Genomic DNA, 25,744 nt, shown 5'->3' on the forward strand with positions numbered 1-25,744 from the left:
ACTGCCCAAATGTAGAGTACTCGCTCCGTTAGTCGTTGGGTACGTACTGTGCGTAAGGACTGAAGATAGGTCGTTCAAGATACGGAAGTACTCGATTATGAAAGGGAGCACCGAGGTACGGTAAAGTGATACAAACTTTAGTATAGTAGTGACGTAACAAGCATTTCAATGATCCAAGAGCAGACTTTTTGCTGTTCAGCAGATGAATTATAGTATAATCATTCCACCCGGTAGTTGAAAAATGTCTAGCTGGCAACCTCCAATCAAGGTCTCGACCGCCCAGACAGATGAGGAGAAGGTAGAATAATCATGAGTGACACCGAACTCTTTCTCTCTCTCTGACATGCTCGTGCCAGAAAAACATTGCTGTGGTCTTGGACTACATGTCAACCGCCTATTCGCCCGAAAACAACAAAGGTCGCTCCAGCGTTTCGCATCTCTGTACCCCAAACTCGACCTTCGCCGCCCCTACTACTTTCCCGACCTGCCATAGTAAGCAAGTTCATCAGCCCTTTATTTCCTTATCCGTACCCTACTCAATCCTCGATCCCGAATCGGATATCTCTGACTGGTATATTCGTAGCGCCCCTTGATTATGCGGACTCCCACGCAAAGGTCATGTCCGCTATCGCCGACCTGCACATCATCAGCTACGACATCGTGTTTGCGAAAGAAGGGCATGTGCTGCTAAGGTACAGCGCTGAAGGTAGTCACTGTGGGCAGCCTCACAATGGCATTGAGCCCAGCGGAAAGAAGGCGAAATGGACAGCTGCTGCTATCTTTGAGGTACAAGATGGAAAAGTACATAGCTTCACTAAAGAATGGGACAAATTGAATATGTGGAAGCAGTTGGGATGGGTATGTACATCTTGGAGCCAATCCTTCCTTCTCTGGAACCCTTTCTGAGTTGCAAGAAATGGTCTCGGAGCAAATGGTCTAATACCCCAATGATCATCTCATTGCTCGGAATTGTACCTTGAAGTGGGAAGGCTGACTCCGCAAACCTATAGATGAAGGGAGATGAGTATGCGTGAGGGATGACTGGGGACTGGTTGCGATGAGAGGCAATTGAAAGTAATCATAGGGCTCTTCGTCTCCCTCTCTCTGCATGGCAGCGTCCGATTACGGCGAGTATGTAAGCAGGATCTATCTAACAGCACGCCTTGGGAGAATAAGGTACCGCTAGCGAAAAAAAGACTGCATTGATTCCTTGTAGGCACCGTTAAATGATCAATATACTGATGGGAGTATTGAGAGCATTGACGATAAGTGGGTGCCGTTATGATGATCATGGCATTTAGGGAAAACATAATGGACGCTCCAATTGAAGGAAGAATGCCAGTATCCTGCTCGTCCTGGTCGATTCGCATCGGATGCATCTTCTGGAAAGCAAGAAAGGGGAACAATTTTGATACTGCCCCTGCTGTGGCTCAGCCGTTCTTGCTCCAAGGCTTTGCTTTTTGATTGCTGCCAGGGTGGTGTTGCTCCCACAGAAACCTCCAGCTTTTCCAGTACAATATCTTCAAGACCATCATTCTAGATCGCCAGCTCGGCAAAAGAGTTTTAAGAGCGAGAACACTTGTAATTCCTGTGGTCCAGTGCAAGGGGCTTCATTGGTACAGTTGGTCCCTTGGTCATTGAAGGAAAAGAGAGCCTCTCGGGCGGTTGAAATCTCGGTGAAGATCAAATTCCGTAAGGCTGAAAAGGCTTGGCAGAAGAACTAGAGTGCTCAACACTGCTTTATCCTTTTTCACAGCATCAGAAATATCTACGCGAGCCTCAAGATGACGACAGGTGAGTAGTGGAGGACATCAGGCTGTGACATCTTGCTTACAATGCTACAGCTCATAGGCCTACGTTCGATCCGGTAAGCTCTTTCAATATCCTCTTCGCACGGAGGCCGCTGAATGAAACAGGCCCGTGGGAAAGACGCCCAGCGGGGAGTAGCATATCACCAGCGACTACTCCCAGCACACACCCAGCTCAAAGTTCGGTATGCTCGTCGTGATGTTCCTACTGCGTAAACTAACAGCCACATAGACAGCCCGGACAAGGAGGAGATGCCGACCCTTATGTACGAGACCTCAGAGCCCAGCTCCTCGAAGCTGAAGCTGTACATTTTTCCAAGACGAATCCGGCAGCTGCCAAGACTACGGAGTCTACCATATCCAGTAAACGCAGATTAGAGGACGGTCCTGGGGAAAATGGAGAAGAAGAGGACCTACAGGCAAAGAGACTGCGTGTACTAGAGGAAACCAGGAATGTCGACGCAGACTCGGATGGTTCTAAGAGCGATGATAGTAGCGAAGAAGATAGGTATGCCAAGAAAGGCTTGGATTTGAGTCATTTGTTAACCTGAGGAACCGAACAGTGACGATGAAGAGGACGAGACCGCCGAGCTGCTGCGGGAACTCGAGAAGATCAAAAGGGAAAGGGCTGAACAGAAAGAAAAGGAAGTAAGTGTGGAGGGGAAAGAAAATAGTTCGCTCCGTGATACTTGCTAAGCTTTGCCTTCTAGGAGCGCGAGAGAGCATCAGCAGAGCAAGAGAAGCGAGAGAATGACATTGCTCTCGGCAATCCTCTTTTGATGCCGACGAAAGAAACTGAGACCAAGCGAAGGTCTGTGTACGGCCTATTAGCTCAAACCATCATTGGCTTATATCATTCTAGATGGGACGATGATGTGGTATTTAGGAACCAGGCAAGGGGTACCGAGAATAAAGGCAAGAAGGAATTTGTGAATGTATGTGATCCTTTCTATCACGCCGGTCTAGACTAATTGTTGTCATTAGGATTTGCTTCGGTCAGACTTCCACAAACGATTTATGGTAAGTAGTCACTGAAAGCAGGTTGGATCATTGCCGAGCTAGCCAAGGCTGACAACTATGCAGGGCAAGTATGTTCGATGAGATGTCTACTTTTGCAAGGACATGAGAAAGCAATCAATTCCGCTGTTCGTTGAAGAAGGCTCAAAGGCTTCCCCTCAAAGTACATTACTGGAGTCATCTACCTAGCGCATTTTGATCATGAAAAGGGTCTCTTGCAGCCATGGCTGTCAGGGATAACAGACCTCCCAAGGCAGAGCGATTGATTGTACCTGCATACGGCTGCTCTCTTCTTCGAACTGTCGAGGCGGTAGTTGATGGCTATGCGGACAGTCCGTGGACTTGATTGAATAGGTGGTAGCCAAGCTGAACCTCTCAGGATCGAGAAACCGTGCATGACCCAGTGGCAACGGCTCTATCCCAGAGCCCTCCGTCAACTTATGAAAAGCAGCGAGTAAAAGGCGGCCGAGTAGCCCCCTTGAAAAACCGGATGAGATCAAATGCCGCATAATTACCTACCTACTCTAGGATGTACCTCGGGCTCTGATCTCGATTGGAGCCAGGAAAAGCGAAGGATTTGCCCTGCTTATTGCTTTCTGCCTTCGCCGCCGACGAACCTTTTGCTCGGAGCAAAAAGAAGGCGATGATGCGCCAGCGCTACTGCGAAGCATTTCTTGCCGCGCCCATGCCAAGTTTCTGAGACCGCTTTATGCATGAGCGTGCCAGCTGAAAGTGATGTGTTCAGGACCCTCACGCAGAAAGCCAGTGAAGCCATTGGGCCAAGAAATGCATGCCTCGGAGTAGCTCAGGGCACGAATGATGGAAGGGCGTCATATTGCAGCGATCTTATCGAGTATCGGCTGGTGCGGGGTCTCTTTGTTATTGTTTGTTGGAGAGGTTGGGGGGGTAAATTACGAGTACAGATTTCCTTTGCATTCCAATCCGTGTCCCTGAGAATGTTGATCCAAGGAAATTGCAACCCGCAGACTGCGCCCCGCCAAAACTTGGTCGATCGGTTGAATCGTCAATTCGTCATCCGTGGGGTCGTGACTTTCAATTCACCCTTGCCCATACGACCCCGCCTGAATCGTTTTCATATTTAAATAACTCACTTCCTCCACCTTTCAATCTTCTCATCCGCATTCCAACAATCTAAAATCCTGTTCCCTATTACAATCCAACCAATCCAACACCTAAAAACCTCACAACCAACCTAATCAACATGTCTGGATACGGTGATGACCAACAATCCGTGAGTGCCCACCTCACTTCCAATAGACAGCTCACTAATTTCTCTTCCTCATAGGGTGGAGGCTACGGAGTAAGTCATGACGTCTTTACTGAGACCGCGTTTGACAGCATGCTAATGTGTCTGTGCAGGGTGGTGACAGTGGCATGAGCGGTGGCCAGGGAGGCCAATCAGGCGGTGACTCCGGCTCCGGAGGCTACGGAGGTGGACAATCTGGTGGTGACTCCGGCTCTGGAGGCTACGGAGGAGGTCAATCTGGCGGCATGGGTGGTGACTCCGGCTCCGGAGGAGGATACGGTGGAGGCCAATCAGGCAGCATGGGTGGTGACTCCGGCTCTGGAGGAGGATACGGTGGAGGCCAATCAGGCGGCATGGGTGGTGACTCCGGCTCTGGAGGAGGCTACGGTGGAGGACAATCAGGCGGCATGGGTGGTGACTCCGGCTCTGGAGGAGGCTACGGAGGAGGTCAATCAGGCGGCGACTCCGGCTCCGGAGGCTACGGTGGTGACTCTGGATCAGGCAACCAGTCTAGCGGAGGCTCAGGTAACCAATCGGGCGGAGGCTCAGGTGGAGGTAAGCTCACCCATATTCATCTTCAATGCCTGACGGTGCTAATCGTTCCCTATATAGGACTCAAGGGCAAACTAATGGGCATGGCCGAGAACAAGTTCGGTGGTGGTGGTGGTGGTGGTGGCAGCAGCAACAACGGCAATCAGGGTGGCAGCAACTGGTAGAAAATTCTGGCTACGTGCTTGCCCAGTCTGATAGCATGGTCTGTACAAGAGGATATGCTTGCCGGCGACTGGTGACGACACAATCCTCATGGTCCTTAGACCGAGTAGGGTCACGTTCTAGATTAGCATGAATAGCTATCAACGAGCCATTGAGAACCAATGTCCTCTCCGAGACTTCTGGTGATGCCGTGACCTGTATGCCTCGATGATCGATCTCCTGTAGCTGAGTATTGAGGTTCGCATCCTCCCTCTTCAACACATTCCTGCCGCCCCCAGCCTCGTGCAACTTTCAATATCATGCGGGATATTCTTGCAGGCGTGATTTCTACGACTGTCCTCTCCACTTGACTACCACGACCAGCAATCCTGTGTGCATGGATCCGAACCAATGCACCTCTGGTGCTCTCCTTGGTACTTACTCCCCCCCCCCAACACGCTGCTTTTCCTCCGTCATCTCCTCTGCAACTTTTCCGGTGCAAATCGCTAACGCCGGTAGACCGTGCCTCCGCAGACGTAGCGCAGCTCCTGCGCCGTTTCGAGAACATCATTGCGTTTGAATCCGTCCGTGTTGCCTTACTGCAGCAAAGAGTGGGACGGTCCAGAATATATGGAAGGCTGACGTGTGGTGGAGTGTGCAGGACGGCAAGCAAGATCGCAATGCCACTGCCGTGGGGGCCTATCAGATGGAGGTCGAGACGTCGGCATTGGTACGATATCTACAATCTTCCTATTGCCCCCAACGGCTTCAAAAACGATGGAGCCTACATGATTGTTGCCCGCTTCTACGGTTCACGCGCCCCTTTTTCAGTGCGTGTGGGAAGTGTCCTGACAGTATTCTGTCCCCAGATCCGGGCCGCAGAGGATATCCTGTCCCTGACACGGATACTCAAGGAAGCGTGGCTGTTTGGCAAACTGCAGACGGTGGGGAGCAGCGAGGCGGAGACGAGGGCGGAAGCTGCGGCGGTGAAGGTGGCGGCGGGATTGAGCAGGTTGCGGGGCGGCAACGGAGCGGAGGCCACGGGGTCGAATCAAGAGCCAACCGGGAGCAATGGAGACGGTAGAGGAGTTGGAAAAGAGGGTGAGGAACGAACGGGCTGAGTCATAGAATTGGATATCAAATAGTCAAAAAATGCCACGATCAACTTTCTCAACATACATGATCAAACACCACCACCTCCTCTTTCCCCCCCAAAACCTCACCATGCCCCCCTCTCCCGCCTCCATGCCCCCTCCCCTCCCCCCACTCACCCTAATCGTAGCCACCACCCCCTCCCTCGGCATCGGTCTCCGCGGCACCCTCCCCTGGCCGCCCCTGAAACCCGACCTCGCCTTCTTCGCCCGCGTCACCAAACGTCCTCCCCCCCCGCACCTTCGACCTTCCCCTCCTCCACCTCCTCAGCCCCACACCTCCACGGGCCGCGAAACGGCAAAGGAGAGCCGCAATGCCGTCATCATGGGCCGCAAGACGTGGGAGAGTCTGCCGCCCAAGGCGCGCCCGTTGAAGGGCAGGGTCAACGTGGTCCTGACGAGGGATGTCCGGGGGTTGGGTTTGCCGGAGCGCGAGGGGGTTTTGGGGGTCGGGGGGATCGAGGAGGGGTTGAGGCGGTTGCGGGATGCGTATCCGGGTCCGCCGGGGGGACGGGAAGGGGAGGCGAGGGGGGAAGAGCGGCGGCGGCTGCTGGACGGGGACGGTGTTGTGGGAGAAGCGGAGGCCGTGCGGCTGGGGAGGGTCTTTGTGATCGGAGGGGCGGAGGTCTATCGGCGTGCGCTGGAGATGGAGTGTTGCGAGAGGATCCTGTGGACGAGGCTGAGGGGGGAGTGGGAGTGCGACGTCTTCTTCCCGAACGGGGTGCTGCCGGTCGGGGACGAGGTTGGGGGAGACGGGAAAGGGGAAGGCGGGGGGGGTGGGCCCGGGGGGAGATGGGTTAGGAGGTCTACGGAGGAGTTGGAGAGGTGGGTCGGGGAGGAAGGGGTGGGTGGTGTGAGGAGGGAGGGAGGGGTCGAGTTTGAGGTTTGTATGCTTGAGAGGGAGAGGGGGTGAGAAGGCGGATGGGCAAGACATGACGAATGGCATGTACAGTTGCGAGACTGAGATTGGTGGAGGCATCTTGAGCCTGCTATGGATGTACGTTATGATCGCTGCAACTGAGTGCGAAGGGCTTTTGTAGAAGATCGTGTGTACATACGAGCAGTGGACTATACATGGAATGAGCTAGACAGAGGTGGAAGGGAATGTGGCCAGAAGCCAGATCCCTCCTCATGTTGGAAGCCCAGGCTCGAGGGTTCAGACACTGAACTTCTCAATGTTCGCGGCCCGAAGCCATTCAGAATCATCCTTTGATGCGCTCTGAGCAATCCTATACAGCTGGTCCAAGAACGCAGGTACAAAAGTACCAGGCCCCTTAACGTCTTCCCTCTCTCCAGCCTGCTCAGCCGCGATCTCATACATCAGGATACCTGCCAGGGCGGCAAGCAACTTATCCCCTTTGTGCACAGCGAGGAACGCTGCTATCGTGGTACCCAATGTGCAGCCACTGCCGGTTATATTGCCAAGATAGTCATGTCCATTCTTAATTGCGTACGTTCTTTCGCCGTCACTCAGATAGTCCGTCTTCCCCGTCATGAGAACGACATTCCGTTCTCTTGCGGCCAACTTCTTCACCAACTGGGCCTTGGCAGACTCATCAGTGGTGCTAGCGCCCATGTCGACACCTTTTTGCTGCACCAAGCTTTCTCCAAGAACCGTTGTAATCTCGTTCTCGTTGCCCTTGATGAGGTCGAAATAGCCATTACTCATGAGCGTCTTGACGGACTGCCGGCGGACGGCCGTGGCTCCTGCACCGACGGGATCAAACAAGACAGGGCCACCGACTTCATTGTATGCGCGGATTGCTGAAATATAGTTGGTCAAGCCATCTGGTGTGACAGTGCCCATGTTGACGACCAGTGCACCACCCAGTCCGGCCAGATCCTTAGCTTCTTCGCCGTAGTTTGCCATAATGGGACTTGCGCCGATACACAGAGCCACATTTGCTGCGAAGTTCTGGACCACTAAGTTGGTCATGTTGTGGCACAAGGGGGACTTGACGCCCAATTCTTTGACGATGCGGGGGATCTGGCTCAACAGCGTTTCGACATTCTGGTTCTCACCCGCATTAGGGCTCATGGAGACAGGGACTTTGCCTATCGAAGACCTCAATCCAGCTGCTGCTGCTTTTGGATCTTGTGCGGCTATGATGGCACTTACCACCGCTACTCCGTCAAGTCCTTTGCTTGGTGCTTTGGATTGGAACATCACACGCTGCACGTTCGAGTCATTAAGCCCTCCTATTGCAACCGTAGAGATCGCCATATCCATTGTGGACAGGCGATCCAGAATCCTTTTGACCCCAGCGGTGCCTATAATTGATTTGGTGTTTTCCTTCGTGGGCGTCGCGTATACAGTTCCGATCCCCAAATATGAGGCACCTCCGCTCGCTGCTACCACTGCTTCGGAAAGATTGTTGGCTGTCACACCGATGATGGCGTCGGGACCCAGGATCCTTTGAGCTGTTCCCAAGTCCATGTCCTCCTGACCGAGGTGCACTCCATCCGCACCAACGGCCTGAGCAACACCGACGTGGTCATTGATAAGTAAGGGAACGTTGTGTTTCTTTGTGATGGCACGGAGTCGCTTTCCCATGCGAATCAGATCAGCGGTCTCGCTTTTCTTATCTCGATACTGCACGACGGTAACACCGCCCTCAACAGCTGCCTCAACCACGGAAGCAAGATCCTTGTCTCCAAGGATTGCCTGAGTGGAGTCCGTAACCAGGTAGAGGGAGTAATCGATGGCCATGTCCAGACGGTTCACGTCAAGCAAATACACTCGGGAGCACAGGAGGAACATTCATCTTTCATTCCTTTACTATCTACCAAACCCGGGTCAGAATGGTTCGGTTCTTTTGCGCGCCTTCTCATTAATTGGGCAATGTAGGAAAATTACATAACAGCGGACACTGTCAAACCCCCTTGAGCGCTGAGCGATGACATTTGATTGGTAAAAATGTTACATGTGGGAATGATGTAAAAATAGAAGACGAGGTCTCAAGTGTCAAGAAGGGTTTCATGGAGGTCGGCAAAGCCGGAGACAATCCTCCTATAAGCCGCTTGTAGAGTAGAGTAGAGTAGAGTAGAGTAGAGTACTGTATAATCTTGCAACTTACATAGTTATTCAACTGTTGGAGTGATTGTCATGTCAAGGTAGAAATGAAGAAATGAAGAACAGGAAGAAATGATAAAGTATACAGCAGCTAGTTGTAGGGCAGGAAACGTGCAGGAATCATGCGTTCATTCAATTGTTGTTGCAGGCTTGAGACGCTTCAATCGGAGCCTGGACCACATGTCACGCTAGCCCTCGGCTGACCTCGCCGAAACTTTTTCTTACCTTTGCCTTTCTCTCTCTCTCTCTCTCTCTCTCTTCTTCCTTATTTTCTCTCCCTCTAATTCCTTCTCCCTCCAACCACAAACACCATCAAAATCATCAGACTCAACTTTCAAACATTAGCAGGCAACAACTCTCTCAGCCAAGCTCCGCCATCATCAAGCCAGACCCGTCTGCAACCAACTCAGTGCAGTCCCGGAAATTGCACGCATCTAATCCCTACAAAACAGAGTCACCACCAGCAATTACACGGCTGTCTATGTATTCGTGCTCTAACGCCTTCAGAAACCATCCGCCGCTCACGCTGCAACCATTTCCTATACCGCGGAAACCTTGTAGCCTCTACGCAAGATCCAACGGGTAATTCCCAGCAATCGCAAAACCCGTCTTGTACAAATTCGCGCCATCTTCCATGAGCGGCCTGGATCTCTGCATGTCTCTGTTGGCATTGTTCCGTGGTCATACTGTACTTTCGTGCTCGGCTTCCTATTTGCATTATTACTAAAAAAGAACACGCTTCACCGCAATCATGGCTACCCTTAACATTCGTCGGGTCAGTAATCCTTGCCTTCCAGGACCTGGTCGTGGTATGCTAACCTCCACGACAGGATGTCGCCGACCCCTTCTATCGCTACAAGATGGAACGTCTTCAGTCCAAGATCGAGGGCAAAGGCAACGGTATCAAGACTGTCATCGTCAATCTGAGCAGTGTCGCTCAGTCGTTGGCGCGACCACCGTCTTGTACGCACCCTGCCGTCTCTGAGTAGGAGATACTTCGCTAACATCATTTCAGACGTCATCAAGTATTTCGGTTTCGAGCTTGGTGCTCAAACCAATACCAATCCTGCCGATGACCGTTGGATCATCAACGGTGCGCATGAAGCTTCCAAGCTCCAGGATTATCTAGACGGCTTCATCAACAAATTTGTTCTCTGCAAGATGTGTAAGAACCCGGAGACGGAAGTCAAGATCAAGGATGGACATATCACGCTGGATTGCAAGGCCTGCGGCCGACGCTCCGACGTAGACCTTCGTCTCAAGCTCAGCTCCTTCATCCTCAAAACCCAGCCAAGGAAAGGCAAAAAAGACAAGGCTGAGAAGAAAGCACGCCGAGCCATGGCCAAAGAGAATGGCGATGCCGACCAGAATGGAAATGGACATGCATCTCCCGACGGTAGCAATTCTGACAATGCCGACGCTGAAGACGGAGACCTTGCATTGGAAGCTGGAAGCGACGATGAGCTTACCCGTCGCATCAACGCCGAAGCCAAAGACTTGAATGGATCGGATACTAAGGATGACCAATGGACCGTGGATGTCTCCGAGGCCGCTGTCAAAGCTCGCGCGCAAGAGCTACCCGATGACTTCAAGCAGACGCTCACACTTGATGGTGACGACGAAGAAGGCGACGGCGAGGGAGGTGGCAACAGCGCCTACGATCAACTTGGAAGCTGGGTCATCAGCACTGCTCAATCAAAGACAGGCGGTGTAAAGGACGTAGAGGACGTTGACATCTACATCAAGGCCAAAGAGCTGGGAATCGAGACCAAGCACAAGACTTTGACTGTGCTTGCTCAGACCATCTTTGATGATTCCATCGTCGAACAGATCCCTACTCGTGCCAGCATGCTCAAGAAGGTTCGTCCGTTTTCTTTAGTCTAGCTACTCGCTGCGTTATTGACTTGTAGTAGATGATCACCTCCGAGCGTCACGAAAAAGCCTTCCTAGGTGGCACCGAACGTTTCGTCGGCAATGAGCACCCCAAGCTTGTCCCTCAGGTCCCCAAGATACTACTCGCCTTCTACCAGCAGGACCTCATCTCCGAGGGCGTGCTCAAGAACTGGGGCTCCAAGGCTAGCAAAAAATACGTCGACCTCGCCACCAGCAAAAAGGTCCGCAAGTCCGCTGAGCCGTTCTTGGAATGGCTTAATACTGCTGAAAGCGATGAGGAGGAATCCGAGGAGGAGTAAAAACTTTATTCAAGGGACTTCCTCGCTGCTCTGGACAACATCCGGGCTGCTTCTGCGTCTCTCTGGCTTAAATCGGGTCGTGTCGTCTTTTCCTTGCTGCAATCACTCCACTCTTGTGACAATTATGTCTGCTCTGCTCACTCCTTAATACTCCCATGATATCGAGCGCGAACTACATCCAAATAAAAGATCCCACTCATCTTGCCCTTCACATGATGGGGGGAAACAAAGTGACCCCAAGTTCTTATGCAGCTGGCTGCTCATGTGACTGTCTACGCATCTGACCCTGGCTCTATGTACTCCACGCTGCCCCTCCCTCCGTTCTAAATCCAACTCGGAATCTCATGCTTCCCAATCTCGTCCACTTTTCGTTCCCTGAATGTATCGATCAGACAATCAATCCCCTCATAGAGCTGCGTGAACCTCTTCATCCCAATCACGGCTTCCCCAAAACCTCGCCAACCGTAGTTCGTTCCCCCAAGGTCAAAAGACAGCTATGTAGTTGACTCGAGACCTTGATCCCTTTTTCTTGTGAAAGAAACAAAAGAGGCAGAAAGCAATGTACACTTGCGTCTTCCCCAAAGCGAGCGCAATGATATTCGATTCCGACCCGCCGCACGTATACCGTTCACCGTGGTCCAGTCTGGACATCACGATGATGCGCTGGGCCAGATGAACAACGGCGGCGTCGGTGATGGCTGCGTCGATGCTTTCTTGAACAGCGGTTTCGTTGCGATCCGGGAAACCGTCGTGGGAGTTGAAAAGGAGGCGGAAGTTGTTGCCGAGGACGTGGTAGGTGTATGGATGTTGGGGAGGGGTTGCGCTGGGTCTACATGAGTAATGTTCCTGTTTGGTTGTTTTTTGGGGAAGACGTACCCGAGTATACTGGAGAGAGTAACATTTTTTGAAGAATGGCGGTGTGATGTTAGCGTTGAGATCGCTGGGGGAGAGCGGTGCTGGAGCGGTGTGGTAGATTTGGTGCTGCAAGGATGAAGTTGCACAATTGAAGCGAGACTGCTAAGGGGAAGACGCTGGGGATGAGCATTCTGGAGTGAGGAAGCCAGAGGGTCTGTGGGTCCGTTGTCATAAGTCCACATCAGCGAACTCCCACCCCACTATCCCCTGCAGCTTCACCGGCTTCTCCAGCTTCACCCCACCATTGTTCCTCCTCGCTTTCTCCTCGACCAACCAAAGCGCATCTGCATTCAAACCTTCGAGGACGCTTCTTACGTCTTTCCTTTCCCCTGCCAAACCTCCAAGCGCCTCGAAGGCTCCATCCTCCATATCCTCGTTAACCCCCACATCCCCCACCACCAGAAGCAGCAAATGGATCACACCGTCCCAGACCCTCCACTTCATCCCCTGAAGCACTTTCCCCTTTCCTTTGCTGTAGATTCGGTTTTCCTCTCTCATCTCCCTTTCTACTCTCTTATACAATCCAAGCAGTTTGTCCCACTCTTCTTCCACTCTGGTAAACAGAAAGTCTCCTGCGCATTCACATAGCGTAGCTAGTGCATTAGCTGCTGCAAGGGTTGTGTACGCTTCGTGATCATAAAGGCGGGCAGTGATAGAGGAGAAGAGTTGCGCTGCTATGGGCAGGAATGTATCGGTATTGGAAGCCAGGACCGGGAGAGCAGTGGTGAGGAGGTTGAGTATGTGTGTGCGGAGGGGAGGCGAAGGAGTGGTCAGGTGAGAAGGTGTCAAATTGGTAATAGAGGTTAGGAGAGTGTAGGTCTTTGAAGGGGCCGGGGCGGGAGGATCTGCTGGGACTTCTGGTGAATGATCCGGTTCTCCCAGTGGCTCGAAGTCCTTTTGCGATAGAGATGATTTAAATGAATTTGGAGACGGAGGGGACGCCGGCGCTGAGAGTGGGTGGTTGGTGTGTTCTAAGTTTGAGCTAAGGAATGAAGCGATGTCTGCTATAGTGGATGGCTTGTAGACTCTTGGTCGGGTTGTGGTGTCAGTGCTCGACTTAATGGCCCGCGTAGATGATTTGGCAGCTTCTTCAACGATGGCGTTGAGAACGGAGAAGAGCGATTCAACTAGTTTGGGATAGCCGTGGTAGCAGGCGAGAATGGAGAAAATTGACTCAACTAAGTCGTCGAGGTAGGGTATCAGCGCCGAACCGCACAATCGGACCATCATGACTAGGACTTGGGGTGCTTGAGGGCTGATGTCAAAGGTATTTAGTTTGAGGGTCACAGCATTAACGAGGTAGTCGGCGTTGTCGATGATCAAGGAGGCAGAATTCGGGTAATCGCAGACGGTGGAGACGGTATTAAGACATGTTATGGCGTGCTGTTGAAGAGCTGCATTATTTGATCCAAGTCGCTCAAGAATCGGGTAGAGAGCGTCAACCAGCTCAGGGCGAAAATCTTCTTTTTGGCTGCGGGCTTGCATGGCTACGGCTTCGAGGCCAAGTGCCTGGAGTTTCCAGCGATCCTCATCCTCGAACGTGGATTTTGATAATACGTCCAGTGAAAAGGAGTAAATATCGTCTAGCAGCAAGTCTTGCGAATCCTGGCCAGGCGGGAGATTCAGATATTGATCAACCATTGCTGATTCTGCTGATGGACGATTCAAGAGCTGCAGCGACAGCCAGAGCCCAGCTAGCTGCTCTTCTCCAGATGTGGTTCTCAGAGTATTGACAATGTCTTGCTGGAACCCGGTGGACATTGGCGTATCCTGGAGTTGGGCAGCCAGCATTTGGAGCCCGACCATTGTTGGACGACTGCTCGACTCACTGAAAAGCACAGGCTGAAAAACCATCGCTGATCTCGAACCGGTATTGGCGGACTGTATCAATTGTGAGACTTCGAGGCTACTTTCTGAAACAAGATGTGCCCTTGGGGACGCCTGGATAGCGGCAGACACACTCGCACGTAAGTTGACAGCCATCGAATCATTCAAGACTTCAAGGCTCATATCATGACTTTCGAGGAGTTTGAATGCTGTGGAAATTTGCTCAATGGTTCTTTTCTTCTTGGTGTCGTCATTCGATTGCATGACTCTGGGTAAAGCCACAATCCAGTCGTGCAATGAGCTTTTGATTATGTCAAGTAGACCGCCGTTGGTAGCGAAGATGCTACCAAGGTTGAAGACAGCGGCCCCATCACGAGAATGGCTGCAAAGCACCACAAGTGTTTCGGTCAACATTGGGATAGACTGCAATAGTGATATGCTGCACTGCTGTATAATCGAAGTGCATAGCTGCATAAGTGCTTCTTGCACCTCTGATCTGTCATGATACCGTAATGGCAAGATGTTGGCGAGAGCCATTCTTAACTGGGCTGATGTAGCTGTAGCCCAAGATCCCGTCTCACCCTTGCTGCGTCTGGTGGTCATCGCATGACCTTGTTGAACGTTGCTAGAATCATCATCAATTTTACCATTATCAATGACTTTGCAAATGATAGTTGTCAGGATTCCAAGGCTCGTAGTAAGAACCTTGTAAGACGGCTTTGAGCCACTTTTAGACGACAGCACCTTGGTCAACGACGATACTATTCCTGGAAAGATGCCCTTGAGGGCCTCTTCATCTGTGATACCAATGACCAAAGAGTCTAACGCATTCAAAGCAGACAATCTTACACTGACCGAGGGACCGTCTGTGACACCATCAAGCATAACCGTAACAGTATGACCTAGGATGGGGATATTCCTTGAATCGACGGAGTTGGCACCGAGACCAGCGCCATTCGAAGCCTGGAAGAGACTGCTCAAGCACTCGAAAGCGGTTGCGGAAAGCTCCTCGTTGACATCTTTGACTTTCGTGTCCGTAGCACTTCCTCCAGCCAAAAAGCACAGCAGGATCAATAGCTGTTTGCCCAATTCAGATAATAGCTGATTCCCCCAGCCCTGCGAGATGAGAATCTGTAGGCATTGTAGGGCGACTTCTATAGCTCGGACTGGCAAGTTTTTGCTGTCGCCAAAGATGTGCGAAAGGGGGAAGAAGACATAATCAGCCAGCTTGGAGTCTAGAGCATTGCCTTGACCGCTGATGCTTTTAATGGTCTCGTGAAGGCTCTCTAGGGAGTTGATGATATCTTTCGTGGTAGCTTTCTTGCCCTTGTACCGCAAGGCCACTTGACTAAGTTCCACGCACGGCGGCTTCAAAGCGCGGAAGGCCTTCACTCGAGCTTCGTCCATGTTTCCCAAGATAAGCCAAGATAGGAAGCGAACGCTATGGATCACTCCTCGAAGCAACCAGCAATCTTGACAGCGGAGATTCTCTGCCCAACACAAGAAGATCTACAGTGCTTGCTCGAGAATCCATGATAGCCTCGCAGGCAGCTCGGTCAAAGCAGACCGGAGTTCCTGAGCGCCTTGAAACAGCCCCAGCAGTCGAGAAGACTGTGTGTTGGACAACATGAGACGAATTGGTGTTTTTGGTTGGATGACGGTTTGGGAAAGAAGTTCGAGAGTAGAGCGTTTCTTGGCAAGGATGGAGTAAGGTAGCCTAGGATATGTCAAGTATGCACCATTAGACTGTTTCTAGCTTAATCGCCAACTACTAGATCCATTCTTTGCATGAGATTGCTACAGAGTTGAAATGCTTTGTACAAATGATCAAACGGCATCTTCGCTGCCTACACTATGATACGTGCCACCGTCCTCATCCCCCCGCGCCCTGCGCAACTTCATCCTTGAAGGCGTTTCATACATCCTAGTGTAATTGACCGCTTCTCCATCCAGCATTGCGGCCCCGGTCTCTCGTTTTCCAAAGTACGGAGCTGGATCGCACCAGAAGTCCTTGCAATTCGTGAGGATCCCCCTCGAGTAGGGGTTGCCCCGTCTCCTTGACCCACTGCCTGCTTCTGAGCCTCCAATAGCAGTGGCTACAAAGGTGTCGAAGCCTAGGAGCTTCTTCCACTGTGAAAAGCACCCCTCCTTGTGCTGATGCCGGTCTGAAGGAATTGCAGGATTGGGGCCCATACCCGCATTAGATAATTGGGCACCCTCCATGCTTGTACTGCCAGTAGTCAACGCAGACGTAATGGCTTGAGAGGCTTGTGTGCCGTGATGCATGTGGCCCCGCATACTCTCGTAGGTGGTTTGTGCTCTTGCCACTTGCACCATCTGTACGGCCAATAGCATGGTGACCCACAACATTTGCAAACATGTCCAGATGGTAACAACTACAGTGAAAGTATCACGCAATGTGTATCGACAAATGCTTTCAGAGAGAATGTTGCACTGCGTCTTTTTGGGTTGAGGAAAGTCTTGAATGTCTTGGATACGTCAGCTTTTATCTAGGAGAGGAAGTTGGCAATGAAGCACTTACGATATATTGCAAGGCGAATGAAGAAGACCATGCCGGCCTCCAGCGCAATTATGTACACTAGGAAGTGCCGTTGGTTGTTTGCCCCAACACAATTGTGAATCCATGGGCAATGGCTTTGGAAGGTCAGCCTGCCCTATTGACTTATTTCCAGAGACATACTGATCGTGTTTCGCCACGCAACGGCCACATCTTTTGCAGTGCTTACTCCTAAGGGGCCTCCTGACCATGCAGGATACACAGAAATTCTGGTCATCGAATTTCCACAAGCTCAATAATTCGTCAATAACTGCTTTTTGCTGGGCGCGACTTCCAAGCTTCGGCACGTAGCCAGGATCTTCGATCATGCTGTATGTATAGAAGTATGCACAAAGTCCATAGCTGAAAACGAATAGTAGATTGAAAACAGGATGAGATGAATATGTAGCTGAAATTGTTAGCTTGGCTAAGATTGAGGCACCACTCAACCTACCCATCAACACGGTCGTGAACCAACGTACACCAACCCAAAACAAGGTAGCCGCAAAAACACCCGCTAAGTATGGCTGGTTCTTTTATTAGCCACACTGAATATCAAGAGAGCTGTAGATTGCTTACCGTCCGTTGTAAATGCTGCATGTCGCTGGGCGCCCACTGCAGCACTTGCTGAGCAGCCCACTGTAGAGAGTACGCCAAGAAAATAGTGATAGGTACAGCTGCGAATATGGGCATCCCGCTGAGCACAGAGAAGATTATGAACATCTGGAAAAAAGGGAAGAGGAAGAAGGACCTGTTTAGAAAGACACGAGATCTGAGGAGAGAGGCATATGGTAAGGGGAGCTGTTTCGCGGTGCCGTCTGGATTGAAGCCAGATTCTTTGAGCGCCCGGTGCCACGCGCCTTTTGAATTCATCTCTTGTGCGACTGTTGCAGGGGGTTTGCCGTCATTGGTCTCGACAAATCGATCAGCACCGTGCTCGATCAGCTTCTGAATACAGGCTGGATTGCCTTTGACAAGGGCCCAATGTAGCGCGGTGAAACCATTTTCGTCTGCACCGTTGACGCTGGCACCCCATTGAAGGAACAAATCCACACATGCAGGGTATCCTTTATATGCAGCCCACATCAAGCATGAATGCCCTGAGGGATCTGGTCCATCGATTGGAATGTTCTGGTGGAGAAGTATGAGGAGTAGGAACACATTGCCGTCGAATGTTGCTAGATGAAGCATGTTGTAACCCTGCCCATCTGTGAGAAGAGGGTCTGCGCCATTCTCAAGCAGCAGGTTGACGACATAGAGATGGCATCGCTGTGCAGCCCACATAGTAGGAGTAGCAACCGACTCGCCGCCTTTTGCATTGACCTCCGCGCCGGACTCGACGAGGTATTTACAGAGCGCATAGTGGTTGTTGATTGCAGCCCACTGTCAGCCTATAAGTAAAGCTCATAGCGCGTCATATCAGTCGATATATCTTAGCTTACATGCAGTGGTGTGATGCCCTCCTGGTCTTTGTATCTGGCATTGAACTTCCCAGTCTCGAAGAGAGTTTGGATGGGGCCTATCTCTCCCAGTCTTGCAAGCTGCATGATATCCTCGTGGAGCGGTAGCTTGTCTTCAGGCGGAGCCATCTTGTCGAGCTCCACAGTATTTTCGCCAGTAACCTTGGGAGGTGCTGCACTGGCTTTTCCATTTGCCAAAGCTGGTGTAGTAGGCGCAGCGCCATGCGGAGCCTCAGCGGACGCGGACGCGGACGGGGCAGTCATCTTGTGCACCGTTTGGTGGACTGGGCGACCCCACAGGTTACCTCATTTCGGGGTGTATTGCAGACGTTCTTGACCATGAAACAGAAGGAAACACCATGTTCAACTCTTGCTGATAGAGGCGTAGCTTAGAAAACAAGTAACAGTGATGACGGCCAACTCCTTGCGGAGTTCTTAGCGTCCTCCGCATTTAGGTCTTATCCAGCTCCACAGTCAACTTTGCCTAAATGAACAACTCACAGCAATCATGCCGTGGACTGATTCGCAGAGTTGGCCATCGTCACTGATGGGGCCAACGCCTTTGGCAATCGGCGTTGCTATACTCCTCGTTCTCTCTGTCCCTTTGTTCCTTCATCTAGTGATCTACCGCTCCACCTCCTCGACTACCTTACCCTCATTTCTACTCGTTGGTCCTAGTGGCGCTGGGAAAACAGCGCTGCTCACTCTTGTAATGATCATCTTACTTCTGTAGCACCCTTTCTAATTGGACTCCATAGTTCGAAAGAGGCCAGCACGTTGAAACCCGCACCTCTCAAGTCCCCATAAGCGTCGAAGTGTCCCTCCCCGTGTCTACGAATGCCGCGTCCTTGAAATACAGATCGGTCAACGATCCATCTAATCAAGTCCACAAAAAGTTCCTACTCGCCGATACTCCAGGACATGGGAAGCTACGGCACTACGCTTTCGACGGCGTCATCAAGCCACAAAATCTGAAAGGCATTATATTCATGGTTGACGCCGCGGACATATCCATGGGCAACAGTGGCAGTGGTAACGAAGCTCTTCGCCAGGCAGCAGAGTATCTCCATGACATACTGCTTCTGTTGCAAAAGCGATCCACCAGTTCGAAGACCTCAAAAGCTCCCAAAGAGCTGCCGGTCCTCATTGCTGCAAACAAGCTAGACCTCTTCACAGCTCTCCCAGCTCCTCTGGTGAGGACGGCCCTAGAATCAGAGATATCTAATGTGCGGAGTTCAAAGACCAAGGGACTGTTGGACTCCGGGATTGGGATGAATGATCTAGATATTGGGGAAGAAAAAGAGTGGCTCGGTGATGGTGGCGATGGCAAATTCGAGTTTTCACAGATGGACGAGGTCAACGTTGCTGTGAGCGTAGCCGGTGGTAACGTTCTCGGTGCAGATGGCCAGGATGTAAAACAGTGGTGGGATTGGATTGCAAGTAACCTTTGAAAATGGCGGGTCTTTTAGGTTTAAGGGGAACCATATTTCGAGAACTGGTACACGCAGCTTGCTCAGGAATATTATCCGAGAAGGCAGTAGCATGACTTTTCTGCCCTGGAATTGACGCGAGGATTCTACCGGGTGTCAGTTCCGTCCTTTTCAACGGCGGATCATACGGACGACAACGAGGCACTATAGCGGTGATTCAGATCACTGGGGGAACGTGAGATGGGGCTATCTGGAAAGCTCCTGCTGTGCGACCAAGTGCTTCCTGGTTGAGCAATGTTAGGGAACCCACGTCCCAGTACCAAATTTGCAGACTTTGTTTCTGCGAAGCCCCAACACTGTTTCATGACAATCATATTAATTGGTCAAACAGTCGAGAGAGGAAAGTATCGTTTATCCAGTTGCATTACTCTACAGTCGTTTCCTTTAGAAAGTCTCCATACAAGATCCACTCAGGACCACAGCAACACTAGTCCAGCACCCCAGAGGCAAAACAGCATGTTTCCCAACATTCTCTGCCTCATTCTCCACCTTCCTCTCCTCATCCTCGCCTACCCACCCGGCCCTCGCTACACTACTTCACCCATCTCCGCCATCGCCCGATCCATCGACCCACCCCACTCGGCCATACACGCTCCCACAGGCGACACTCTAAACCGCACCGCCTGCTTCTGTGCATCACGGACCTGGGCCATGGATCAAACCTACGGCTTCTACTACATGATCAGGTACTACAACGCTCACCTCGACCACACCTACATCCTCGAACCAGCGTGCCAATCCAGCATTTCCATCAACGTCCAAGACGAGTACGATCCCAACGACAAACCTACCCTTCAAAACGAATGTTTGCGCTCCCGTTTTCATGATCCGGTCGAATATTGCACCGGGAAGGACACTGACGAGAACACATTCTGCTATACCCTGGCTGGTGGGCCGGATTACGATACTTGGCGGTTTAACGGGCAGCATAGGACAGGACTGCCGCTAGAGCCGGAGGTCAATTACTCTTCAGATGTGGTGGAGGAGGTGTGTGAGGAGTCCTGTAAGGAAAGCGTGGGAGGCATGGAGATGTTGAGTGGAGATGCGTTGGAGGTGCTTGAGGGGTATTATAACCTTGTTGGGGAGAGGCTGGAGAGCAGTGTCGTTTTCTACCCGTCTATTCCTGACATGTGCAAGGGCTGCAAGTAGGGGATAGGGTATGGTGGTTTTGCGGGTCTATGATGGGATTCGCACCTTATCTCTTGGCTCTTGTCCTGTTGCAGATGCTCACTGGTTGGCGAACTGCCTTGCTATGCATCATTGCTTGGGTGTTATAGACGTGTGCATAGAAACCTAATATGCCCGATAACTCCTCGCTCAGAACGCTATGCTTACATGTTCCCTATGTATCGTGCTGTAAAAGCTGAACAAGATCAGGGTATCGTCCCATTACTTGCAATCCCACTACCATCCGCCGTATTCGTAGTCCCCGGGGTAGGATTAGGATAATACCAACTTGCAATTGCTATTTACTCATCATTAGTCCCCGTACTCTCGCCACATCCTTGGGTATTTACCAATTATTAGATATATCAAAATGCACAATGCACCTTCCAGGTAATTGGATTTCTACAAAAACTTAGCTCAGCATTGGCTCTTGAGTAGGAAGACAGAGCTGAGGAACGAGGACATACCTGATCTCTCAAGAAATTGCCAACAACGATGATCGCCATGATGAGCACCACAATGTTGAAGATCTCAAAATTGAGGTCCATTGCCTTGTTCAAGCCCCAGCCCACGATGACCACGAGCGAAGAATTGAACAATGCTGTTTGTATTGTGGCGCCCATGCAGTGCGCAAGAGCGAAGTTCATTTGGTTATCCCATGCCTCATCGACGGCTGGATCCCAGTATTTTTAGCACATTTTATGGGAATAAAGACACGAGGAGACCTTACCTGTGAGGTGCTCCGCCGCTTTTTCGACCAGTGGAACCAGGATAAGGCCCATGAATGCGTCGCTTACGCCGTGTTCGTGGACGACGTGTTCGATCTCCTCCACTGAAACCAAACCGATGAGGTCAGCATGATCCCGGGGGAAAGATCCCGAAAGAGTAGCAGTGGTGGCGGAACTGGAAGGGACTTTACCTAGGAACACAGCGTGAAGCGAGACGCAAGTCAATGCAATGAGCGTTGCGACGATACATTCCGTGAGCGTCAATTTGTCTTTTGCAAGGTCTATATGCCGGTCTGCATCGCGTTCTTCGTCTTTCTCGAGCGAGTCGGCGTATAATCCGTGATGCGTATGCATCTGGAACCATACATAGCTATCGAAATTAGCCACTGTCTTGACGAGCGCAGGGGTAAGAGCCTCTTGCATCAGGAAAGCTATAAGGAGTATCACCGACGTTGTTCGACTGATGTGAAGGACGTTGGCGTCTAGTACTGAGTCTTCTATAGATCCTCGGAGCGAAGAATAGAATGCGCTGGGAATAAGTAACCCGAAGCCGGCCATGAGGAGTTGGCCATTTCCAACTTCGCTAATCACTTCGTCGAATTCTTGTTCGTTTCTTCTCAGACCACCTGCAAAGAAACAGAACCCAAGGCATAGTAGCAAATTCGCAAGGATGGAGCCCAGGATGGCCGATCTGATAACAGGAATGAGGCTATTGTTGACACTGTTGTGGAGGAGTACCATGAAAAGTACGATCTCAACGATCCCACCGAGGAACGTTTCGAGGATGAGACCTGGCAGGTTTCCATCAGTATGCGACGTCTGAAAGGCTGAATCCCGCAACAACAGCGAACCTGAGGTGCAGCACTTTAACAAAACAACACTTCTTTGCGCTCACCTAGCACTTTTGGCAGCTTTCGTGCCAGTTCTTGTCCAGCGAAACCGACCAGGTTTGCGGTAGGAACCATAGCAACATAGTTGAGTATGAAGATCCATAGATGTAGGTCTGGACGAGCGAAGTGGATCGCAATCGCTGCGGGTACGAAAGGCCAGAGGATATTGACCACCAAAGAAAGATGACTTGAGGATCTAAAACATATCCGTAGGAAATGCCACGGGTGTACTCCTCCTCTCCCACTTTCGCCGTCGGGATGTATACCTTTTGTGATTTTGTGTCCGTTGTGGTTGAACCCCGGCATGTGCATATGGTGCTGCGGTTTCTCATGTTGTACATGTGCTGATTCCGGAAGACCGACAGCTTCCTCACGTACACCCGCTTGGAGATTGGGTTCCGGTTTGCCTCGGAATCTGCTCAACATATTGCGCAGTGTATAATTGTTGCATCAGAGACCGGCTGCGGGGAAAGGACCCAAAGGAACGACAAAAAAAAAGAAAGGTAAACAACCAGAAAAGATTGCGACTTGCAGACTGCTACGCCTCAGAAGGAGAACATTTAATGGACGATTTTCTACCAGAAACGAAGAAAGTTGGGCAGAATAAGAGAGAGATGGGGTAAAGGAGAGCGCTCTCATTTCATGACGCTCAGCTCGTAGGTGACTCCCGCGATCCGGCCCCTTGGCGCCCAGAGCCTAAAGCAAAGTAATCCTCAGCTGCAGGAAATTGGCGTTCTGGTGGCCTTATTGTGGACCCTTCAGTCTGGGCAAGATCGAATAAGACACTTGAAAAAGTTTTGATTGAATATATATATGGGAAGATATCAACAGTGCAATGCCGTCAAGTCTGAGATTATGATCGAAGGAACGGACCCCTAAGCGCTTGGCGCTCGCCTGAAAGACCCCGCAATCGCAAACACCGCTCTTCAAGTTCCCCGCCTGACGTAGAGTTACTACAAGCAGAGTAGTACATCTTCGGTTCTTCGCATGGCAAAGATGTCGCTGCTCGCAGATCTGAGACAGTGGGGAGCAAATCAGCAGGGTGAAATTGTGCATACCTAGAAGAGTCTCGTTCTAATGGCTTCCTTGCCTGTCCTTGCATCTTTTTCCTTTTTCCTTTTTCCTTTTTCCTGTATCTACTGTTCATACTGCTTCTTCTCAGCCGTACTGACAACGTGGTACCTCTCCTTCTACTTTCAAGATGCTTCAATTAGAAGACTCCAAATGCGATTTGCTCATTACTGGGGCTGGTCCCGCGGGGTTGATGGCAGCTACTTGGGCAGCAAGATGTGGGATACACGCCAGGATAGTCGACAAGAGAGGCACAAAGATCTTCAACGGCCAAGCTGATGGCTTGCAATGTAGGAGTCTGGAGATTTTTGATAGTTTTGGCTTCGCAGACAGGGTCTGCAAGGAGTCAAATCACATGCTGGAGATATGTCTCTGGAATCCGGATGAGACTGGCAGAATTAGAAGGACTGATAGAATCCCGGATACTATTCCCGGCATATCCAGGTTTCAGCAGGTCGTTCTGCATCAAGGACGTATCGAGAGATTTTTTTTGGACTCACTGAAAGAATACTCCGACATCGAGATCGAAAGAGGCGTTCTACCCGAACAGCTCGAGATTGACCATTCTAAGGCTGAGGACGAGCGTGCTTATCCCATCAAAGTCAAGATCCGGCATCTAGACGACGATGAAGCAACCCCAGTTCAGAACGGCACGAACGTTCCAGATGGTCTGTTTCGAAGTAGTCTTGCTAAAGATGATACTGACGACTTGATACGGAAGAGCCGAGGGAAGGAGGGCACTACTGAAGTCATCCGCACCAAGTACATGATTGGGTGTGATGGAGCCCATAGTTGGACTCGACGGCAACTCGATTTCCATATGCAAGGCGAGCAGACTGACTTTATCTGGGGTGTCCTTGACATAATTCCAATCACAAATTTCCCGGACATTCGTATGAGATGTGCAATCCATAGCGCAGAATCCGGGAGTATCATGATCATCCCGCGCGAGAACAGGCTTGTTCGATTCTACATTCAACTGAATGAGGTCAACAGCGCCGGGCAGCAGGTTGACCGATCGAAGATCACTCCGGAGATCATCCTGAAAGCTGCCCAAAAAATCATGAGTCCATATAAGTTGACGTACGACTACTGTGACTGGTGGACAGCTTACCAGATCGGCCAGAGGGTGGGCAATTCGTTTAGCTGTGATGATCGAGTCTTCCTGGCCGGAGACGCGGTCCACACTCACTCACCAAAAGCAGGCCAAGGGATGAACGGTATGTATTTTCCGAGTCCATCCTTCCTCCTTTGGACCAAGTCTTGAGCCTTGAAACATGTCTTGGGAGTTTCTACTCTGTAGACATGTTCCAAGGCTCCATGCAACCCCTCGAATAGGCAATACTGACTCCGAATTTACAATCCAGTGTCCATGCAAGATACTTACAACCTCGGCTGGAAGATCGGTTTAGTCGTCAAGGGTCTTGCCAAACGCTCTATCTTGAGGACTTACCAGAGTGAGCGTAGGAGGATAGCGCAGGATCTGATTGCCTTTGACCACCGATTCTCTCGTCTGTTCTCAGGCAGACCTGCGAAAGACGCAGCGGATGAGGCTGGTATATCGATGGCCGAGTTCAAGGATGCCTTTGAGAAAGGGAACATGTTCGCCTCTGGACTGGCGGTAGACTACGGGGCGAGCATCCTTGTTGCGAAACCTGGAGACTCAGCGGATCAGGGAGATGGCACTGACGTCGGCCCTATCATCAACAGCATAGATAAAGTCGTGGGCAAGCAGGAGCTTGCTGGCAACATCAAGCTGGGCATGCGATTCCCAAGTTTCCAAGTTCTCAACCAAAGCGATGCTCGTCCTTGGCATTTCGGCCAATTCTTAAAGAGTGATGGTCGGTTCAGGATCATTGTCTTAGCGGGAAATCTCAAGGATGGGAAACAATGGAAACGCTTGCAAGGCTTTGGAGAATCACTCGCAAAGCCAGACTCCTTCCTCCACCGATTCACACCTTCTGCGAAGCCAGTAGACTCGGTCATTGAAATCTTGGTCATTCACTCGGCGCCGAGAAAGCAGGTGGAACTGCTAGACCTACACGAGATCTTCCATCCCTTCGACGAGAAAAGAGGATGGGATTATGAAAAGGTCTTTGTCGATGACGTTTCCTATCACGAGGGCCACGGAGAAGCCTACAAGAACTTCGGAGTGGACAAGGAAAGCGGTTGTGTAGTCATTGCTAGGCCTGATCAATATGTCGGCTGGATTGGTGAGCTGGAGGACGTAAGGGATATCGATCGATACTTCTCAGAGGTGTTGATACCTCAGATTTGAAGATGTGTTATCGTCGTTGCCGATACCGCACTCCTGCATAAAGTCTTCATGAGATGTCCATCCTATTGCACATATCGTCCATAAGAATACTTCAATGAACAATAGATCAAATTTCGATACTCACCTATAAAAAAGAGCATCCGATCAAAAACAGGCATAC

At 51.0% G+C, this 25,744-nt stretch overlaps 9 protein-coding genes across 9 annotated transcripts; 5 read left to right on the forward strand and 4 right to left on the reverse strand.

The window, feature by feature from the left end:
• Nucleotides 1–241: 241 nt before the first annotated feature.
• On the forward strand, nt 242–2,909 carry HO133_010202 (uncharacterized protein; the record flags this gene model as incomplete). The annotated part of the gene is made up of 13 exons (XM_037301057.1): nt 242–298; nt 357–492; nt 584–858; nt 1,011–1,024; nt 1,757–1,794; nt 1,845–1,867; nt 1,917–1,993; nt 2,041–2,316; nt 2,372–2,456; nt 2,519–2,619; nt 2,671–2,743; nt 2,793–2,828; nt 2,892–2,909. 13 exons carry the CDS (start codon nt 242–244, stop codon nt 2,907–2,909), a joined length of 1,209 nt encoding a protein of 402 aa, XP_037153874.1.
• A 1,138-nt stretch (nt 2,910–4,047) lies between these two features.
• HO133_010203 (uncharacterized protein) lies at nt 4,048–5,906 on the forward strand (the record flags this gene model as incomplete). The annotated part of the gene is made up of 6 exons (XM_037301058.1): nt 4,048–4,077; nt 4,132–4,146; nt 4,206–4,647; nt 4,705–4,804; nt 5,125–5,219; nt 5,305–5,906. 6 exons carry the CDS (start codon nt 4,048–4,050, stop codon nt 5,904–5,906), a joined length of 1,284 nt encoding a protein of 427 aa, XP_037153875.1.
• A 1,186-nt stretch (nt 5,907–7,092) lies between these two features.
• On the reverse strand, nt 7,093–8,646 carry HO133_010204 (uncharacterized protein; the record flags this gene model as incomplete). The annotated part of the gene is made up of 1 exon (XM_037301059.1): nt 7,093–8,646. One exon carries the CDS (start codon nt 8,644–8,646, stop codon nt 7,093–7,095), a length of 1,554 nt encoding a protein of 517 aa, XP_037153876.1.
• Nucleotides 8,647–9,760: 1,114 nt separating this feature from the next.
• Nucleotides 9,761–11,201, forward strand: HO133_010205 (uncharacterized protein; the record flags this gene model as incomplete). The annotated part of the gene is made up of 4 exons (XM_037301060.1): nt 9,761–9,784; nt 9,840–9,972; nt 10,025–10,869; nt 10,923–11,201. 4 exons carry the CDS (start codon nt 9,761–9,763, stop codon nt 11,199–11,201), a joined length of 1,281 nt encoding a protein of 426 aa, XP_037153877.1.
• A 483-nt stretch (nt 11,202–11,684) lies between these two features.
• Nucleotides 11,685–15,350, reverse strand: HO133_010206 (uncharacterized protein; the record flags this gene model as incomplete). Its single annotated transcript, XM_037301061.1, has 3 exons — nt 11,685–12,024; nt 12,078–12,086; nt 12,313–15,350. 3 exons carry the CDS (start codon nt 15,348–15,350, stop codon nt 11,685–11,687), a joined length of 3,387 nt encoding a protein of 1,128 aa, XP_037153878.1.
• Nucleotides 15,351–15,770: 420 nt separating this feature from the next.
• Nucleotides 15,771–18,224, reverse strand: HO133_010207 (uncharacterized protein; the record flags this gene model as incomplete). The annotated part of the gene is made up of 6 exons (XM_037301062.1): nt 15,771–16,432; nt 16,486–16,598; nt 16,645–16,909; nt 16,955–17,027; nt 17,080–17,883; nt 17,943–18,224. The coding sequence occupies 6 exons, from the start codon at nt 18,222–18,224 to the stop codon at nt 15,771–15,773; spliced, it is 2,199 nt and encodes a 732-aa protein (XP_037153879.1).
• A 244-nt stretch (nt 18,225–18,468) lies between these two features.
• Nucleotides 18,469–20,599, forward strand: HO133_010208 (uncharacterized protein; the record flags this gene model as incomplete). The annotated part of the gene is made up of 3 exons (XM_037301063.1): nt 18,469–18,669; nt 18,719–19,372; nt 19,865–20,599. The coding sequence occupies 3 exons, from the start codon at nt 18,469–18,471 to the stop codon at nt 20,597–20,599; spliced, it is 1,590 nt and encodes a 529-aa protein (XP_037153880.1).
• Nucleotides 20,600–20,823: 224 nt separating this feature from the next.
• On the reverse strand, nt 20,824–22,661 carry HO133_010209 (uncharacterized protein; the record flags this gene model as incomplete). Its single annotated transcript, XM_037301064.1, has 7 exons — nt 20,824–20,915; nt 20,968–21,019; nt 21,085–21,290; nt 21,348–21,449; nt 21,537–21,715; nt 21,767–22,136; nt 22,241–22,661. 7 exons carry the CDS (start codon nt 22,659–22,661, stop codon nt 20,824–20,826), a joined length of 1,422 nt encoding a protein of 473 aa, XP_037153881.1.
• Nucleotides 22,662–23,436: 775 nt separating this feature from the next.
• Nucleotides 23,437–25,584, forward strand: HO133_010210 (uncharacterized protein; the record flags this gene model as incomplete). The annotated part of the gene is made up of 2 exons (XM_037301065.1): nt 23,437–24,526; nt 24,674–25,584. The coding sequence occupies 2 exons, from the start codon at nt 23,437–23,439 to the stop codon at nt 25,582–25,584; spliced, it is 2,001 nt and encodes a 666-aa protein (XP_037153882.1).
• Between the last annotated feature and the right edge of the window lie 160 nt (nt 25,585–25,744).

The sequence above is a fragment of the Letharia lupina genome, assembly GCF_014066315.1.
Source record: "Letharia lupina isolate WasteWater1 chromosome Unknown contig_8, whole genome shotgun sequence".
Lineage (NCBI taxonomy): Eukaryota > Fungi > Ascomycota > Lecanoromycetes > Lecanorales > Parmeliaceae > Letharia > Letharia lupina.